General features: G+C 42.1%; 1 protein-coding gene across 2 annotated transcripts; it reads left to right on the forward strand.

The window, feature by feature from the left end:
* Nucleotides 1-12,575: 12,575 nt before the first annotated feature.
* On the forward strand, nt 12,576-20,099 carry baalcb (BAALC binder of MAP3K1 and KLF4 b). Of its 2 annotated transcripts, none has more exons than XM_036147470.1 (5): nt 12,576-12,685; nt 13,838-14,029; nt 14,227-14,449; nt 19,057-19,256; nt 19,457-20,099. In XM_036147470.1, exons 3-5 carry the CDS (start codon nt 14,269-14,271, stop codon nt 19,619-19,621), a joined length of 546 nt encoding a protein of 181 aa, XP_036003363.1. In that variant the 5' UTR covers nt 12,576-12,685; nt 13,838-14,029; nt 14,227-14,268; the 3' UTR covers nt 19,622-20,099. The 2 variants fall into 2 exon arrangements, with proteins under 2 accessions (XP_036003363.1, XP_012736183.1); XM_012880729.3 differs by lacking the exon at nt 12,576-12,685 and adding an exon at nt 12,738-12,842.
* The last annotated feature ends 311 nt before the right edge of the window (nt 20,100-20,410 follow it).

The following is a 20,410-nucleotide window of genomic DNA, read 5'->3' on the forward strand; positions in this document are numbered from 1 at the left end:
GTTCCGTTTACTCCATATTTGATGGGATTTCTGTGATGAATAAAGGATTAAACATACAAATGCAAATAAATAAAAAGTTTAAAAAAGAGCCAAATTACTCTGACTAGAAAATATAAACAAATGACTGTAAATTGGGTTCTGATTGATCCTATTGACTTTTTAAAGTGTCTTGACTGCAGTGATCCTAAATAACCTGTTCCTCAAAGAGTCCAGAGTGAATAATTAGCCATAATATCACTCTGGCTCATTACCTCCTGAGGACTGCTGACATTGTTGGGGCACTTTCCAAACAAAGGTAGACATCATTCTATCGATATACTGGTGGATTATAGTCGGAGAAAAAAATTAGGGATTGATTGTGTCAAGCAAATGAATTCTGAACACATTCACAGTGTATTAAATTGGTAATGTTTCCTAAAAATAAGAAAAAAAAACCTGATACAGCTAAATTCATTTTTGTTTACAAAAGACTTCATTTACACACAACAAAGGAATCCGCTATAAAACACTGACCCCGAAGCTCAAGAATGGCCATGCAGTGTTGTCATAATGACTGTACATCAGCTTTCTCATAGTTGCATATTTTTTTAAGCTTTTAATTTGAGTTGCGATAACTTTTTACATCAGTCTGGTATACTACATCAAGGTAGGAAAGTTTCTGCCAAGAGAAGTGAATTTTAAGTATTCATTCCTATTGATCTCATTCCCCATTGCGCCAAGCTACAACAATAAAGCTCAAAGTACTTTGTTAGGATTTCATTTGATAGACCAACTCAAAATAATCTATTAAAAGCACACATGGGTGTCTTGGTTGCTTCTCTGATTAATTTTAGGTGGATGTTCACGTCTTGATATTTTTGCAGTAGTGATGCACTCTTTACATTTTCATATGATTAAAGGAATATTGCCCATGAGATGTCCAAAAGCTTGGGATATTCATTGATAACCTTACCCGTCTTTATACTTCTCCACGACTTTATCCCTGATCTTTGTCCTCCTGATACTCTGTCAAATATTCAAAACAAAAAAGCTGCATTTGTGTTGAACTCCATTTACACGCATGTAGATTCTCAAACGACTGGGGTGGGCTTTATTCAGGGGGTACCAGAGTAAAGGGGAATAAACACAAAAGCTTACCACAGGTTTCAGATTTTTGTCATTGAAGCGTTCTGAAAACCATTGATAATTTTCCTTTTACTTCAAATAAAACGAGAAGCTGTCAAAAATGTTGAAAAGCTGCTGTGATGTAACTTTGGAGGGGACTGTATTTACCACAAAACCTCTTGTGCGAATTATAGGTTTAATATTGAATTCCGTAAAAGTTTTCACTATAATGGTCTGAAGAAGAATTTAACTGGAAGACAAATGTAAATAAATTTTCATCAGCTTAAATGCTGATTTGAACGTTTTAGTGGAAATGCAAAAAATGCGACAGATGATAAAAATGTGAAGCTTATTTCTGCTTTAGTTTTAGTGTCGTCCTCAAGCCAGTTTGAGTATAATTCTGTGGTGTTAAGATTGCCAAAGACCAGCTGTGAATATTCATATAAATACTCATCGATTTTCATGTTCTTTGGCCTTTGAGACTGACATTTCATCATAGAATAAACTATAGCGTTTGTTTTGACATTTTTCAAGCATTATAGCTACTTAGAGGACAAGCTCACTTTTTTTCCCCTCTTTGATTAAATGTGCTGTACCTGCAAGGCTCCAGCAATGGGAAAACCTCCAATGTTTGTTCCCGTCAGCTTCGGCACCTCACTTTCATTCTACTCGTAACCTTCGAAAACCATTGATGTTTTCACTAATGAATCTGAACTTGCCATTTACTTACCACTAAAAGGTCACTGATGTGTCAGACACCCGCTGATTGAGCTCAGATCTGAGATTTGGAGGCCCGAGGGTTCCTGTAATGCACATTAGAGGAGTGGGCTCTTATTTATGGCACTCTGTTGTAATGATTTACAGTAAATTATGGCTCCTCTCTTCCCTAGCTAAACAGATCACAGCTGCTGGTAGGTTAGATACTTACATCCTAAAAGAAAAATATCAGGATGTTTGGTTGTTGTTTTGTTTTTTTGTACTTATTGTTCACTGCAGAACCAATAAGTACAAATACTGACAATTGATGTTAAGATTCAAATTCTCATATTTGTTGTGATCATTGTTTATTTTTTTTCTATTAAAACTATTTACTAAGGGTTTAACTTCTGTCTTTACTCTATTGTCTCCTTGATCCTCAAGTCACTTCCTGGTTTGCTCCTCTGCAGCAACACTCACCTGGAAAGCTCTTAAACATCCACAGGAGCTTTTTGCCCTCCTTTCCCTTGACTTGAGAATAGTGCAGAGGTGTGTCCTCAAGTAGTCTTTGTAACTTGATGCTTGTATATATTCATCCCCTTTACTTTGATATTTCTAAATAACATTTATCAAAAAACAACTGGCTCCAGAAGTCACTTAATGAGTAAGTAGAGTCAACATGAGTATAAATCCATGCCTCATGAAGACCAAGAAAAACAGCAGACAGGTGAGGAGGAAATTATGGAGAAGGTTAAAGCCTGTACAGCTTTGAAAAGTAGCCCAAGCTTTAGACATGTTATCAAGCATTGTTCAGTGATCAGTCATCCAAAACTGGAAAAACGTATACAGGCCCAGTGAGGCATGGCCACCTACACTGACAGACCTTGTGAGCAGAAGCAAGAAGACCCATGCTATCTCTGGAGGATATGTACAGATTGGCAGATAAGGTAGGATAATCAGTTCTTCTGTGGAGTGGGTGATTTGTTATTCCACCCACTCCATAAATCAGGCCCTAATGAAAGAGTGGCAAGAATGTAACTTAGAAAAGTCCCATTTGCAGTTTGGCACAAGCCTTGAAACTGAAGGTGAAAGAATGTCCCCTGGTCAGATGAGACCAAGACTGAACTAAAACACTATGTGTGGCACAACATTAACGTTGCACATTGTCCTGAAAATGCCATGCCTTCATGGTACATGAGAGTGGTAGTGTCATGATCCTGGTGTGTGTGTGTGTGTGTGTGTGTTTGGTTTTGTGTGGATGTGAGTCGCGTCTCTACCTCAGATCTCTACTGGAGGGAGAGGTTTTATGCCAGCCGGTGGCACCCCTGCGTGTCCTTCCCATCACCACCCAGTGTTTTTATGGAGCATTGTTGCAGCCATTCTTCGCCTGATGATCCCACACAGTTGGTTGATCACCACAAGACGCCTTCCTGGTCTGCTTCAAAAGATCCCACCGCTGACGTAGCTATTGATTACTCAACTCCACGGCTGTGAACGCACGTTTCTTCTCCAGCCTGTCCACTCTCCATCGCCTTCGTGACTCACCAGCATTCACCCCAGGATCTCTGTTACTCCTCCCTGGCTGCGTCCTCTTCTCCTCCTGCAAGATCCAACACCGTGCAAACCCAGGTCTGACTGTCTTTCTCCATTCCAGAAAAATCCGAACCCCCGAGCCAGAACCTGCTCTGCCTCATGTTTCAGAAAACGTGCCTTCGTTAAAATAAATAGGATTGAACCGTTCTGTGTCTTGCTGGTGGTTTTCTGCATGTGGGACAGGACAATTCCCCATATCATGTCAGACAGCTGTGGAAATGCTTTTCTTCTGGCATGAGGAAGCTGGTCAGAGTTGACGGGAAGATGGATGGAGCTAAATACACAGCAGCTGGAACAGGGATGGGCAACGTCAGTCTGTGAGGGATGCATACCCACCTAACATGTTTCCCTGCTTAAATACATGACCTAAATGACTGCATTGTTGGCAGTCTTCTGCAGATCACGGTGGCTAAGGAGAAGATTTGATGATTCCAATGAAGTGTTGAAGCAGAGATACATCTTAAACTTTCATGAAACCAGACCTTGCTCACAGCAGGCCTCCTCCCTCTGTGCTAGAGAATGCAAAATACTTGAGACTACTGCAGAGGTTCATCTACAAGCGGGACAACCTTAGACATACAGCCAGAGCTACAGCTGAATGGTTTTTCAGTTCAGTTAAATTGCACAAATTCACAGCAAGCGTAATCTCAAGGCTCTTTACAGGACACCAATTTTATCAAATGTATATGAATACAATCCATTCGTAAAGACAGGTTAGACTCACTGACAAACAGTCCAGTCTACTCCTTAATGTAATACATGATACTCCAATTCTATTTATGACGCCAATTGGTCAAAAAGTATTCCACCCACAATCGCATCGAGTCTTTGACTTTGTAGCAATCACTCTTCCTGAGCAAGCAAGTGGTAAGGGTGGGGAAAAAAATACATTCCCTTAAACAAGAACAAACTTCCAGCTGAACCAGGCTCAGTGTGAACAGCTGTCTGTAACTGAGAGCAAAAACAGAAGTTTTAGTCTCTGGATGTGGAAGTTTTAGTCTCTGGATGTGGAAAGCTGGTGAAGACATATGCCGTAAGGGGATTCTACAAAGTTTTGACCGTTTGTCTTCCACAAAAGAAAACCCAATAAGATTTTGCGAACCATACAGTTGCTAGAAAACGGTAAAAAGGTTGAGGGCTTTTATTTTTGCCGGTCATTGTTCTGGAATGTAGGGGAGGAGGACATGCATATCGGTACTGTGAAACAGGAAGATGCTTGGGATGGCATGCGATGGGGGTAGATGATCTGCGGTGGCACCGGTGATAAAGTGTTCAAATCAAACTAGAAAAGTGGCTTATTTATTTTTCTCAAAGACACCTAGACTTCACCGTGCTTTTGGGTCAATTCTTTTCTCGCAGCTCTCCAAAGAGTAGTGTTTGCACGTGTTTCGCGCATTTCCCCGAGATAATTTCCCTCAAACTTTGAGAATTCCCCAAGAATTTCCAATGAATACTAATGCTCCTCTCTTTACCCCGCTAAGCCACTGCCCACTGCGGGCCTTTCTGGGATATTCATTGCCTTTGATAGGATTAGAGTTGTGTGTTTAGCCAGATAAAACGAATGGAGTGCATAAAGTGCAAGGGCTGCATTTACAGGCAAGCCTTCACACCAGAATATAAAAGCCAGAAATATCAATTGAAGCCAGAGAAGTGGGGAAAGATCGATTTTTAGCTCGTCCCTCCGATGATGTAAGGGAAAATCACATGAATCAGTCACGCAGAATGATTTTGTTATGGTGTCAATATTAATCCCTTCCCAGACGGTTTTTCCAGCAACGCTGTTATTCCAAGACAATCTGGACACTTATGTAATTAAATGAGATGAAAGGCTATTTCATTAAGATATGATAAAATGTGTGGATTTATACACTCTAAAATTAACGCTCTTTAATAGGATGGAAGATTTACTCGAGGATGCTGCGGTTTGCAGTTTCTCTCTCCGTCTTCCATTAGGACCCGGTCCAGATGTGTCTGCAGGCGGATACGTGGAGAATTCCTACAAACGGCACATTAAAGTTTGCTCTAAAGTTTTTGGTCTGATAGGAATATTTTTAGCTTTTTTTTATTTTATTTCCATCATTCATGTCGTCGATTTGCTCCTCGCAAGCTCATCAAACTTATCCTCGTTTCATCACCACACTTACAAAGTAAACACGGATTTCGTAACCCCGCTTGCTTATTTAGGGAAGCTCTCTATTCCTTTAGAGCACTTTACACTAATGAAAAGATGTCATGTTGGCCCAGACCATGATGGATTGAAGGAACGCGGCATCGAGGAGAACCCTGGCACCGCTTTGCTCGGGAGAAGAGATTACACGCTGCCAGTCTAATGAGAGGAGGCACATCGCTGCCAGAAAAAAAGGTCCGGAGATGTGATTGATGCCACTGAAACACAAGCTCCAGGCAGTGCTCTATCTGAATAAGCTGTTTGTCGAGGCTACTATCAACAATTTGCTGATGGAATCTTGACAGCTGGAGACAGGATCCCAGCATCACTCCCCATCTTCAAACTGCGACAAATCAAAGCATTAGAGCGAAGTTGTGGCACAAAATTGTCAATTGTCCGTTTGATGACGCGGCACGTACCTGAAATCAGCATTTCCCTTTCTAAGTCTAAAGTCATCCTATTAAATTTCCAAGCACTGTAACTCAGCGCCTGTCCCCCAGCGAAAGTTTGGATTTGGCTGCTGACTGCGGCACATTTGCTCAGCCAGTCCCCCGCCTGGCAGGATTTGCCGGAAAGAGAGAAAGAAAAAGAGTTTCTCCACCTTCTCAAAAACTTTTCAAATCAATAGCGAGTGAATATTATCTGCTGTCAGCCTTGAACATCTGTTAAAAATGAAGAAGTTTTGCAGGCTCATATACCATATGAATGTTAACCTACACATAAGCATCTAACTTAGTTTACTGTATGTTCAGCATCTTACTGTCTTATACAAAAATCTTAATTTATAATGCAATGAAAAAAACAACAATTTTCCATAATGAACTTAATCTTAGTGCAGAAAATCAGATTTTGAGTGCAGCGAAATGATGGATTTTTTTTTAAAACCTCTTTAGAAACAAATAAGTAAATGTAATGGGACTTGCAAACAAAAGTAGAAAAAAAAAAACATTAACAACAATGTTGGTTAACAGGCAATAGCCATTTAACTACGTGATAACAGAGCATAAATTGTGCATTAATTTAACTAATTGCATCATGAAGACCAAGGCACACAGCAGATAGGTTGGGAATAAAGTTTAGGGCAAACTTAAATTATTGTTAGCAGAGATCAACAGTCCATGTTGGAGAATATGTCCTAAGGACTAATGTTATCTATGCACTCCACAAACCTTGCCATTATGGAAGCACGGGAAAAAGAGAGCAGAACCATAAGAAATGTTTGTAGCTACTCCTTATCCACTTTGGTCAGATAAGACCAAAATTTTTGGCTCATACGTGTGGCAAAATGAACCGCACATCACCTTCAACATACCATTACTGTGATGAAACACGGTGGTTGGCGGTGGCAGCACGATGCTGTGGGGATGTTTCTCTCCAGCGGATAAACCAAAGCTGGTTAGAGTTAACTGCAACCTGGACGGAGTAATGGGAAAATATATGCCACTGCAAAAATAAAACTGTTAGATGCTGCAAGAAATTAGAAACTGGGACAGAGTTTGACCTACCAGCAGGAATACGGTCCTAAACATACAGCCAGAGCTGCAATGGGATGGTTTAGGTCAAAGCATAGTTAGGCATAAGAATTACCCATAGAAAACCAACCTAAATCCTACTAAGAATCTGTGATATGGTGAAAATATGTTTACCGAGTCAAAATGTCTACTGGAACCCTACAATACAGGGTGTGTTCCTGGTTTGATCCCCCGCTTTGACTGTTGTGTCTTTGGGCAAGACACTTCACCCAAATTGCCTGCTGGCGGTGGTCAGAGGGCCCAATGGCGCTGATGTGTGGCAGCTTCGCTTTTGGCAGTCTGCCCCAGGGCTAGCCTCGTGAGACCATCCTGATCTCGCGAGCTTTCAAGGTTTCACTCGCAGATCAGTCTGGCTACTTTCCGTTAAAGAAAATTTGGAGCCGTTCACCAAACGAATGTCCAATCAGCGTTGGCTTTGAGGCGGGTTGAGGTGTGACGCAACGAGAAGCGCGACAGTTCAGTCTAAAGAACATGGCGGCTTCAGCCGATGAAGCTAGCGTTAGCGTGGCTATCGAGCAAGTTTGATCGGAATTACAGAGTATTTCTTCCCTGAAAGAAGAGCAAAACACTGCTCTGGAGGCTTTTCTCAGAGGAAAAGATGTTTTTGCTCTTCTCCCGACTGGTTTCGGCAAGAGCTTGTGGTTGTGTTTTCGTCGTCGCTCTGTTAGTACGTCATATGCTTCGTTGATCTGATTGGTTTATTTGGCCCGTCTATCACCAACATAGGCCAATCAGCTAACCAGTATTTTCGCCCCTTCCCAAAATTACTTCAACGGAAGGTTTCCAGATGGATATGCGGAGCAAATCCATCTGGCGGAGTCAGGTTACCCCAGGGCAACTGTGGCTACACACATAGCTCACCACCGTCAGGGTGTGAATGGGTGACTAACTGACTGCAATGTAAAGCGCTTTGGTGTCACCTGACTTGATAAAGCGCTATACAAGTACAAGCCATTAACCATTTTACCATTTACAATAGACTCAACTCTTTAGGCTGATTAACACAAACCCCACCTAGCCCAGAGTTTCACAAGTTCAAAGGGGAATTGATGCTCCCAACATGCATTTCAGTGGCTCAATCCGAATACCCTTATAGAGCAAGGACTCTTTAGCCAAAGTGGAAGTGCGTCAGCGGTCGCCATAAGTGTTGTCTGAGCAGTCCAGTCAGTAAGGAAGGAGGTAGGAAAAGAAGCCTGTATGCTCCCTCCCGCGATGAGTTTTGCCCTGGAACCCAGTGGCGTCCCTTACCGGCACTTAGAAGCCTTGAGGTATCCATCAATCCTTTGCATGAAATGACAAATCAGCACAGCCCCCTCACGGACATCAACGAAAATGTCCAAAGAGAAGAGCTTGTGCACTTTGTAGTGCATTTTTTGAAGACTTGCATCGTCCATGTGTATTTCCGTCACGTAATGATGCCGTTAAATGCTGTCCAAAATCGGCACCGTGGTCCGAGGCTCCTTTCCTCCCCACAATAAAGGTTCTTACTGTTGACCCCGTGGAAGGTCAAGATACAAGAAGCTAGAAGCTATTATTAAGGGCATTCGGATGGAGCCACAGTATTTCTGTGGTATCATCTCTGTGCAGCTTAAGCAAGGGCTGTGTGAATAACCATGATTCACTCCAGTGCCACATGTGGCAATGTGCCACATTAATCGCCACGGTAATGAGAAGACAGGCCTATTGACCGGCAGTCCAATAAGACATGAGGGCAGAACATACAAATCAAAGCTGCCCTGCCTCATATTGACCAGTCTGTCCACACGAAAAAAGATTCATGTGCCAGGTGACCAGGGAATGAGATGTGGGTGGGGATCAGGAAGTCACAGAGAAATAATTATGCTTAGCACCCTGGGCAAAATTAAGTTTGCATAGAAGTTGGCCAAATAAAACGCATATTCCAGCCATAGGTGTTATGTGTGAGCAAGTATCGTTATGATTACTTGTTTCCTGTTCTCTTTCAACTCTTAATTAAAAAGTGATCAAAAGTGATCACTATCGTACCCGGAACTCATCAGCGCATGTCGGATCCTTTTCCCCTATTACTCGGAAACACAAGCAAGATAAAATTATAACCGAGAGCTACAAGCTTCTGCTGCTTTTTGTTGGGCGCTGTTCTCACATCAGAAATGAACGATGCTGACTCAGAGGAGCGGGCCTATGAAGCACAAAGAGGAATGCTGTTTATTGTTCCTTTGGTACACCGAGGAACTTTGATGAATGTTGCCACATGAACATTTTCGGAAGCAATCAGTAAAATACAGTTTTTGAGAGAGGAGCGTCTGCTTTCCGGTGATGTGGGTTTAAACACACAACAGAAGAACTGGAGTGGTCGTTTAGACTTTTGGGGAGCCTTTAGTGCGTGTTCATGCAGAGAATGGATGTGACTGCAGAAGAGCACAGCCCTATAAATTAAAACTTGCAAAGTTTATTTCCTCTAACTCTTGTGGCTTAATTTGTTTTCTGCATTATTTCCCAACTGTCATAAAATAAAAGCCTAAGTCTTTTTTTTTCAGGTATTTTAGAAAACACACAATATAACACAGCAATAAGTTATTACGTTTATTCAGGCAAAACAAATTGGCAAAAAATGACTTAGGTCATTATTTTAGGAAGGTGATGATATGTAAATAGAATTCAAGCAGCAGACGGTCATTTGTAATTATTACATGCTTGTCTTTAATTTTTGTTTAGTTTTTTGTCACTGCACCACGAAAATAAAGCAATTTATCAACTGTAGAAATGTTTGGAGTTAATTATCTGAGATGTGGGTTTCAACTGCTGTTAAATAGGTTAAGAAAGTAAAATGGAGCGGGAGTGCCCCCTGCTGGTTGAAGCAGAGCTCATGCTGGTTAATGAGTCTTCCCAGTATTTTTTAACAAGATTGAACATTATGACCAAAGGTTAATATTCCAAGGAAATAATGTTTCTTCTTATTTTATCTGATAACTAGAACAAAAGTTAGCTAAATTCTAATTGTGCGCCGGAGCTTTAACCATTCTGACACTAATGACAATTGAAAAAGCATGTCAGAGCTTAAGGGATCTCTACAGATCTCTCTCCTGCATTTCAGAACTTTGAGTGAGACTTTGCAGCAGCTTGATTGTAGATGTATTATCTTTTTCTAGACATTCTGCAGAGGATTCAGTGCTGGGACCAGAGTTGTCATTTTGCAAAAGCTTATTTGGACAATGCTGGACAGAGAAACATTTGATTCTAGAAGCTTTAGTGTAAAGAGGGAACCTTGTCTGCAACTTCCAGGCACCAGTAGGTTCGGTCTTCAAAGCCATCCTCCTAGCACCACCGGACTGGACAGTTTATCAGTTTGTGCCCAAGATTGAGCACCCTGGGCAAAATTAGGTTTGAATAGAAGTTGGCCAAATAAAACGTATTAAACAAGCATGCCTGTATAGCTATTTAACGTCCCATAGATTACTCAATAACAATTTAATGCATTTCTGACGTTAATTTATTCTGCTGCACATCTTGATTCCAGCAAAACTTCAGATGTCGGATAGAGCCGTAAAAACTAGAAATATAACTCTAGAATATATGTTTTAAGAGGAAGTTATTGGTTAACCCAATGACTCACGGTTGTTCATTTTCTGCCACTGCAGAACAGTCCAGAATCATCATCCTACCATCGCCATGCTCAACAGAGTGTGGTGTTTGTGTTCAAGTCCTGCATTTGGTTTTAGCCAAACCTGACAGAAAGCAGAATGGGCCTTATGTCTGACAAATAGGTCGGACCAAATTTAACAGTTCCACAGGTTTACAGACATTTCTTTATCTGCAGATTTCTAAATCTTTCTAAAAGATTAGCAGGGGAAGAGCATGGACACGTAGGTATCCGCATCTATGGTCTCTTATGATCTACAGCAGCAGACTGGGAGGCCAGTGTTTGGAATTATTCTATTTTTCAAGTTGTTTTTCGGCTGCTTTTTAATATGATTGTTTTAATCAAACTGAGATTTATGAACTGTTGTTGCTAATGTATATCTAGTATTTTACTGGGACTCCTCTTATAAGTGATTGAAGATGTAGTGTGATGCATCTGATCCTTGTATCCAAGGCAAATTTCTCACAGGGGAGACTAATAAAGATATGTTGACTTTAAATATCCCGCTGCTCTATTCTCCAGAACTTTGACTAGGACACTGCAGGACACGGATTATGTGCGTATATCTTTTTCTAACCATTCTGTTGAACATTTGCTTCTGAGGCGTTTATTTGTTACAAATGAGGCTTAAGCGGAAGTTCAATTGAAGAAACTCTATTGCCTACCTCCATCCAATCAGAGGCTCATCCGCCTCCGCCGCAAGCCAATCAGCTTTGAACTGCTCCTCCACGAAGCCAATCAGCATCCTGGGTTCATCTTAAAAGAACTTCAAATCTACGTCTCAGCCTTCTACCCTGCAAAACGCAAGCGGTGGCTGCGCCATGTCTGATTTGGACTCAGATGACCCTGATTCAACCCACCTCCATCCCCTTCTCCACCATCGTAGCACAGCTCCATCTGGCTACCTATGGTGCTGCTTCAACCTCGTTCCTATCAGAGTGTAATTCCTCCCGAACTCTTATTGGAATTTCCTGTCACATCTCAATCGACAGAAGACCACCATGCTGAGCCTGGTTCTGCCAGAGGTTTCTTCCCAAAGGGGAGTTTTTCCTCTCCACTGTCGCTTCATGCTTGCTCATCATGGACAGGTTCATGCAACCTATTCATCCAAGCTGGACATCTATCTTTCTGGGTCCCTGAGTGCAGGACTAGTATCAGTTCTCGCAGTCTACTGGATCTCGCCAATACAGCTCAGTGTCTATGGACTGAACAAACTTTGTCTATCTCCACTCCACCACCAGTTTCAGGCCTGGGGGAAACATCCATATTCTCATACACCTGCTTATGCATATTAAAGTATAATTCAGCGTTAATGTTTCCTGCCGAGGTCTGAGCGCCAAAGTCTTTAAAATAATTGTATCAATAAAATTCTTCTAATTGTCTTTTCTTTCCATGTGAGTTTTTCAGATTGAGATGTTAATTGTGGCCAAACTTGAGATGTTGTACAGAGCAATGTTTGGCACATTCCTTTAAGACATAAATAACTTTCAAACTCAATTTCTACTTGTTTGTATTTAACAAGCTGAATGAGGCCTTTGGGGTCCAAATATCTTTAATTTGGAGGCAAAAAAAATGCTGGCATTATATCTCATCCTAGTTAGGATTGTAAAGCATTAATTCGTACAAAGTAAGGAATGCTTAATTATTTAATTTGTAAAAAAGAATGCTTTACAATGACACAGACAGGCGGACTTACACATTTGCACGGATCGTGTCAATCTTGACTGTAATTTCTGAAACAGTCAGCAGGAGGGGTTTGGCTGGAATGAAAGTTCAAACACGAACTGCGTCACTATTAAAAAAAAATAAGCACCATAATAATATTTCCAAGTTTACCTAGCAACTGCTGAGGTAATTCCCTTCTCACTTTGATTTAAAGACCAACACATACCCACTCATCTTCACGACACTGGGTGGACGTTTTACCGCTCGTAGTGATCAGATCCACGGGATTCGGAGCGATGGATGGAGAAGGTGATGCGCGCAAAGCAGCTGTGTGTTAAATGTCGTTGGGGGTGTGTCTGTATTAACAGCCTGTTGGAGACCAGAGTGGAGGGGGGGGGGGGCGCTCTGGATCTCCTGCGGCAGCGACGAGGCGAGGGGAGTTAAGATCGCGGAGCCTCCACCATCTGTAAGCCCCTCTGTTTGCGTGTCTGTCTCACGCCTCGCGCATTTTCGCGGGCGACCACGCTGTTGCCCGTGTGTGTGTCCTCGCGGCCCTTTGCGGATGACAGCGGTGCGTGCGCGTTTACATGCGTGTTCGTGTCGTGGATGTGGGTATATGTTTCTCTCAGTGGTCGCTGACTCATTTATAGTCATAGTCATAAAAGGAGGCCTGGCTGTAAACAGCCCACTTGTTTATGGTGTCATGTGAGAGATGCCTGGTTCTGATCGACCCATGGATCAGTCATTCAAATTGTGCAGGGGTGTATGGTGTGTCACTAGATTAAATGATCCATGCTATGTGTTTTTTTTTTTTTGTTTGTTTTGTTTTCTTTCTCTTTTTCTTGTATCAGTGCTTCTTGGATCTTCTGTTGGAGTGTTTTTTTTTTCCTTTAAATTATGCCACACTTGTATGGAACATGCATGTGTGTGTTGAGCAGCAGAGCGGAGGGTGAGGTTTGGGCCAGATCCCCTCTGTGATTTCCACACAGCTTATTTTGCAATTAAATCATGTGTCTTCCATCACATTGGACTACGGTCACCGTCTTGGTCGGACACTGCTGTGGGGCACCATCCAATTTCTCAAGTCTGGTTTGGGTGAGTTGGAACAGCCCCACCAAGCTTGTGGACAACTGTTGAGGTCAGGCCTACATGCTGGCTCACGCTCTTCACTCCCTCATGCGGCAGAGCGGTGACATCTTGGAGGATAACGTTTGGTTCAACTCTCCTGCTCAACCAGCAAACTTTCAAATGAAATGCCATTTAAAAGGGAGTAAACTGGCTTTACAGCAGTATACGATTAATTGCAATGAAGCATTGTTACAAAGAAGACAAAAAAAATCAACCTAGCTGCTGCGTTTATTTAACTAAAAAATCCCATTCGGCAACAGGCGAGGAAAGGATGAGTGAATAAAAACATAAACATGGTTTCCTGTTTGTTCTCTGTGCATCTCTTTATTGAAGGTGGATACTTGATTGCTAATTGATTGATTGACCAACCACTGACCCCTCCATCAAAAGAGGATGGTGTGTCCATACAGTCATGGAGAAACATAACACGGACTCTGCCTCCTGCTCATCTTCTTAAAGGACAGATATTGCTGTACGCTAAGCATATGAGGGCTCTTACCGTTTGCCTCAGCTGTGTGCTGACCTGTGAGTACTATCCATATATTTAAAAGGAATTACGTGCAATTTAATGCTCTAAAATGTTCCCTGCAGCTTTAACATGCACCAGTTGTGTATAGCAATTTTACGTGTGAGTCCTCATCATCCCCATAAAGCAGCAGAAAAGCATTTCACTTGATTAAACGAAGTTATTGCGTCTGGTTGTTTTTTTTTCCTGCTTCAAGAGTCAAGCAGGGACGTAAAGGTGCCCCTGCAGAGGTGGAGCTATGGGCTGCGGGGGGAGCAGGACCGACGCTCTGGAGCCTCGCTACCTGGAGAGCTGGACCAAAGAGACGGAGTCCACATGGTTGACGAGCACGGACACCGATATCCCCCTGTCATCCATCCAGAGCATCCCCTCTGAGAACTCTGAGGCTGGCTTTACATCTGAGAAAACAATCAGTCCAGGTAAGAAGACCTGGACAAAGATATTAATGTATTCACCTTACAAGAGTGAATGCCGAGAAGAAAAAGCTCCCTGAGTAGACCCGTTATATGTTTGGAAATTCTTTTGGAATAAGACATAGAGGTCTTCTATTCAACCCCATATAATTTTACAGATGCTGCGACACATTCCCTTTTAAAATCCATCAATATTGGGTACTTGTTGCCTAACAATAAGTTTAGTTTGGCTATAACTATTAATGTGTGCCAAATGCAATTATTACCAAAGTTGGTAACTTTGATCAAAACTACCAATTTGGGGCACTACCTAATTGTCAGGAATTAATGACCAAACAGCTGTGGGTCAGTTGTTGTTTTTATGGAGACCTGCCTGGTGAGGTTTTATTACAGAACAATACATTGGAGTGAATTTGTGCCCTGGCATGCTTAAACAGCAAGCAACACACACACACATGCAGAATAAACATAACAACTTCTCCTCAAAATACAAGACTTTGTTAACGGCACGCTCCAACTTTAAGGTAAACTACTTCATTCAACAAACTTTTTAACTAGGCTTGAAATATTAAACTAAATTTAAAAAGTAAAAATTAAAAGAATAAGCAAAATTAAACTACAAAAAAAAACAGGAAAAGCAACATCTAAGAATAAAACTAAGAAACTAAGAAACTGAACGTCACAGTTCAGCGTGAATGTGTAAGTTTAAAAACCAAGGTTCGGTTTGAGGAACTGGGATTAAGGTCAAATTAGTTTTAAAACGAATTAAAAACAACAGTTGCCATGTACTAAAAATAAACTGTTCCCAATGCAAAGCAGATTATTTTAATGAAATAATGTTTCAAAAATAATTACCTGAATTGCAAATCAATAACCTCTGGGACAAGTGATTCTTAAAAGAGCACTGTACAAGTTTAAAGGCTAAATATTATTATTTTTATTTTCCCATGCGTGCCCTTACAATTGCCTGATGTGGAAAATGAGATTTCCTCTATTTACCACAGTTGCCTCTATAAGCTCCATTAGTCATTTCATGAGAGAGCGATTCGGGTCGTACTCTCTGGCCGTGTGCGTGGGTGTTTGAAGCTCTGCGCGCCCTCCTTCACCTGGCTACTTTGTTGACTCTCTGCCGCCATTGATGCATTAGCGAGAGAACACGCCCGAGCCCTGGCGGGGTGCTACGTCCAAATGCTGGTGGTGTGAGCTGATTTGGATATGTGGAAGAGGATTGAACTTTAAAAAAGACGAGACATAGGGGAATCTATTTGTGGCCAGCGGGGACTTCTTTTATTCATATGCACATTTCACATTTACATTCCACTAAGTCCCGTATTTTACATGTCTCAACCCCCATTTAAAAGGTTCGCCTAACTAACATGGATGTTTATTGGGAATGTTCCAGTCACGTATCACACCAGATATGTCCTATCATTCTTGGAAAGAATCCTTATGTAACTGTTCTACTGTGAAAAACAGGAAATAGCCAAACATTAATCACCCTTGGTATCATTGGACTCATCACCAGTCGTCAACTAAACTAATTTATGGCATAAGGCTCAGTGGGCAAGCAGTTAGGCACCACAAACAAAGCAAAAATAAACAATATTTAAATTGTTGTATCCTGAATTAGACCCTATCCAGACTCAACCCCTTACTGTGACCATTTTGATAAAAAGTGGAGGACTCAGCACGTCCGATGGGCACGTGACTAGTGTGCCGGCCGCTCTTGGTCCAGTGGTTGTAGTGAGCGTGTGTTTGGACTGGTGCAGGTGTGCCAAGCTGTGGTTTCAAATGCAGTTTTTTCCCTGGGCAGTGGAAGGAAAACTGCTTTTGTCAATGTAATCTGAGACACCGTTTCTCCCTGGGGACTCTATCATTCCTTCAGATTTGTTTCTTCAGCAGCTCAGACAACCTGGTTCAGGCGGCTAGCCTTATTTCTGGCCGGGGTACAGTCATCTAGTAAACAAACAGCAGACCACATTTATTTTGGATCTAAGATGCCGCCTTTTAATTGCCCTGTAAAATCAACACGTTCAAGAGCTGGGGGCAAAGAGAAAGAACGTGCTGCTACCACTGTTTTTTTTTTTTATTCCAGCTGTGACTCCTCCTTTCTGGAAGCTGTCAAGAAAATGGGTTCATACTATACATTTTGGGATTCAGAGTTCATGCCAGTCTCTCTTGTTCTCTGTGTGTAGTCCTTGTCCCGTCCTTTTTCTGGGCCCAACAGTCCTTATGATATTTTTTTTTTCTTCCATCTTGTCTTTTGCACTAAAGAGCGACTCCTTTTTGTTTTGAAGTGAATCAAAGATGAATCGGTGAAAGGGGAAATTAGGCTGCATCAAAAGCCGCTGTCCCCCAACAGGACTTTGCTCTCATGGCAACCGACGCAGCTGGCGCTGAAAGAAGGAGCCTTGATGTAACTGTGAAGAGAAAATGAGTTCCAGATTCAACACAAAAAGACAACAAAGACACAAAAAAAAAAGAAAAACATGCAGAGAATTTGAAAAATCAATTAGCTGTAGCCAAATGCATGCTGTTTATGAAAAGGGGCTCTACGTTCATGAAGGAACCAGTTTAAAAGGCTACTTTTATTTTAGATGGATGGATGGATGGGTGGATGGATGGATGGATGGATGGATGGATGGATGGATGGATGGATGGATGGATGGATGGATGGATGGATGGATGGAGGGGAAAAATAGAAAAAGCTTAATTAACCTAATTTTTTTTTTTTAAATTAACCAAATGTCCCCGTGTGTTCCATTAACCCTCCCACACACTGCAACATTGCCAATAATTACACATGAATTAGCAATAAATTAGGCACATTCAAGCAAATAGCCTTTTAATAAGGCCGAGAATTAATTTGAGCAGATAACTAAGGAGGTAAATATGTGCTAAACCAAAAAAAAAAGATTGATGTTAAATTAAAGCCAATGAATATTTGATGTTTTCTTTGATCAATGCGGCTGAATTAAGTCTGCCGCTCCGTGCCGTTGTCTTTGAATGTTTAACAGCGCGGAGATGAAAGAACGATATGTTTTAGCTACTTGTTTTGGAAACAGTTTAGTAAAGAGCCTCAATTGGTCTCAGTTATTGATGTGGGCGATATGGCTGTCTGCCCAGGGCGGCAAGCCATGAAAAGGTGCAGTTATGCAAAGAAGTTATGCTGGTTGCACCCTAAAGGAGTTTTCCACTTGCTAATGTTGCTACTTTATCTGTTTGGGGAAATTAGTGCATGTTTGGTTGCATACGGGTCAGCAGAAGGAGGGCCTCACTCAGTGCACAATTCATGAGAGATCCAACGACTATTAAATCTTTTCCTCATTTCTAAACTCCTACATACATTTGTGTTTTACATGGTGCATTAGGGTGTCTTGCTTTGTTTGTACAAATACATAAAGGGTTTATACGTGTTTGCCTAACACGTATAAATCTACTTTACATTCTTTCCAAAAAACATCAGAGCAGTTAAAAAAGGATTCAGGTTACCGGTTCCCAAAACCTCAAGTTCCCTGTAAAAAAGGAGCCAAAGAATGCTGGTAATCTGTTATCAATTCAATGAACTCTTTAATGAGTGTCTCGCTTAGATTTACAAAAGTCTGCATGAATACAATAAAACACATTAGGATCTACTATGCAGTGCATTCCGACAGCAGCCATGCATCTTGGAGGTTTGTCAGATTATATCACATTATAACCCCAAGCTTTGTGGTATTTCATTGGGATTTTATACGCTGGACCACCCTAACGCAGTGCATTATTGTGAATTAACTTGAAACTAACATTTTGTTAACCTGACCCTAGCCAGATTGATATCGCTCCGCCTAACTCCGCCTAGCTTCACTCACATTCATCTGGGACATCTCCCATAGAGAGTGATTTCTCCAACCAATTTTATTGTCTGGCCAATCAGGACGCAGGGCTGGAGTTTCATAGATGTGACGTAGTGGAGAAGCGACCGTGACGTGAGACTGACAGCAATGGCGGCTCGCATCGAGGACGCAAGCATTAACATTGATGCTGCTATTTCTTCCGTGTTGTCCAATCTACCTAATATTGTTTCATTAAAAGAACATCAGAGAACGGCTCTGAAGGCTTTTGTTGGTGGAAACGATGTTTTCGCCCTTCTCCCGACCGGATTTGGCAAGTTTTGTTTTCCGGGCGCGCCCGTGGCGGAGCGGTTAGTGCGAACCATATTAGGAGGCCTTTAGTCCTCGACGCAATCGGTCCGGGATCGACTCCGACCCGTGGCGCTTTGCCGCCTGTCTTCCCCCCTCTTCCTGTCAGCTCACTGTCAATAAAATGTGTGCCACTAGAGCCGCAAACACATTTAAAAAAAAAAAAAAAAGTTTAGTGTTTTCCTGCGTCGCTCTCATCAGCGTCACGGGGTTGGCTTCGGTGTGAGTGGTTGAAATACCACGTCAATAAAGATGACAGACAAGTGGCTTATATGCAAGGATTCTTGATGAGGCCCAGCCTTCAATAAAGGCAATTCCTATAGAGAGGTCCCAGATGGATGTGAGTGAAGCTAGGCGGAGCGAAATACATCTGGCTAGGGTCAGGTTAACATTTTGTATGCTTACCGTCTGTTTTTTGTTCCCTCGTTAAAGTTCCAGATTTCTTTGAAGACGGCCTCCCTCCTCCCGCCCAGGCCTACCTGAAGGTCTGTTCAGCCGTGTCGGAGGCCAGTCTGAATGATGTGAACCCCAGCAGCCCGCCCTCTGTGCCGGCGTCTCCGCAGCAGGACAAAGTGCCGCCGTCGTCGGGCACCACAGTGCAGCGCCGGAGTGTTCTACACACCGAAGAAATTGTAAGGCTGCCCGGTTAATTGTAACGCTATCTTTGGTATTCGTTGACTAGAATGATTCAGCTAGAGAGAAACAATGTGTTCCACAACTGTGTTTCCTTTCTAAGAAGCGTATTTAGAAACGTTTGCATGCCTGGTCGCGTTTGTCAGTTTTAAACTCGTTTTGCGCCGTTCTCCAATCTATCGTTACGTTGCATTGACAGACAAAATGGCAGGACAACAGAATGTCGACCAAGCAGGTGACCATCACCGTGACGCAGAGCATCCACCAGGTGGACAAGAACGGGAAGGTCAAGAAATCCCTTACAACTTATGAGGTCATGAAGCCCGTGGAGGCTTTAAAACAGGTGGCCGCAGAAAACACCTGAGTGGACGAAGTCCTGCGAAAAGGCCCGATGGTGAACTAAATCATCTGAATCCGCTAAACACACCTTGTTGGAGACATTTTGATATTCCGATGGATGCACAGGACTGGAGTACGACTTTGATGATAATCATGTTTACAGTTTTATGTGTTCACTGTAATTTGACATCTTAGGAAAGTGTGTATGTAAAATACTCATTTGGTCGACGGAAACGCGTGAGATGAGCTCCACTGACTTGCAGAAGAGAAAGTGAAGAAAATCACTTCAAAATGAGTTTGACAGGAGAAAAAAAAAAGTGTAAAACTTCTGTTTTATTTCATGTTGCTGAATATTTAACAAGCGTAAACATTTCATAGTCCTACAAAGGGTGCAGTGACGGACCTGGCTTGCTGCATTGTGTTGCTTTGCACAGTATGGTGTTAACTTTCTATCTGATGACTTCTACTTTTTAATAAAGTAAAACAAATATGGTTCCCTTGAACATGCGTGAATAACTTTTGGTTTGTTGTCACTTATTTTTGTACAGCACTTGTTAAAATGAAATGTCTGGACTTTGACTGAGCCATTCTAAGGCAGGGAAAGGCTTTGCTCTCTCTGGTTTTATGTTCAGCGGCATTATCCTGCTGGAGGGTAAACCTCAAACCCAGTCTCAAGTCTTTGGCAGCCCCTAAAGGCTTTTATTCCAGCAGTGTCCTGTATCCAGCCCGTCTATCATCCAGATTCCTGTCAACCTGTCCCTGTCCCTGCAGATGGAAAGCATCCCCACAGCATGATCCTGCCATGACAATGTTG

This window comes from Fundulus heteroclitus, chromosome 15, assembly GCF_011125445.2.
Source record: "Fundulus heteroclitus isolate FHET01 chromosome 15, MU-UCD_Fhet_4.1, whole genome shotgun sequence".
Lineage (NCBI taxonomy): Eukaryota > Metazoa > Chordata > Actinopteri > Cyprinodontiformes > Fundulidae > Fundulus > Fundulus heteroclitus.

What these genes read in the sequence shown, in the direction of transcription:
- baalcb (XM_036147470.1), top strand. Translation starts at nt 14,269, where the DNA reads ATGGGCTGCGGGGGGAGCAGGACCGACGCTCTGGAGCCTCGCTACCTG. An exon ending in TGAGAAAACAATCAGTCCAG is followed by an intron (nt 14,450 to 19,056) that starts GTAAGAAGACCT and finishes CCCTCGTTAAAG; the next exon opens with TTCCAGATTTCTTTGAAGAC. An exon ending in TTCTACACACCGAAGAAATT is followed by an intron (nt 19,257 to 19,456) that starts GTAAGGCTGCCC and finishes TTGCATTGACAG; the next exon opens with ACAAAATGGCAGGACAACAG.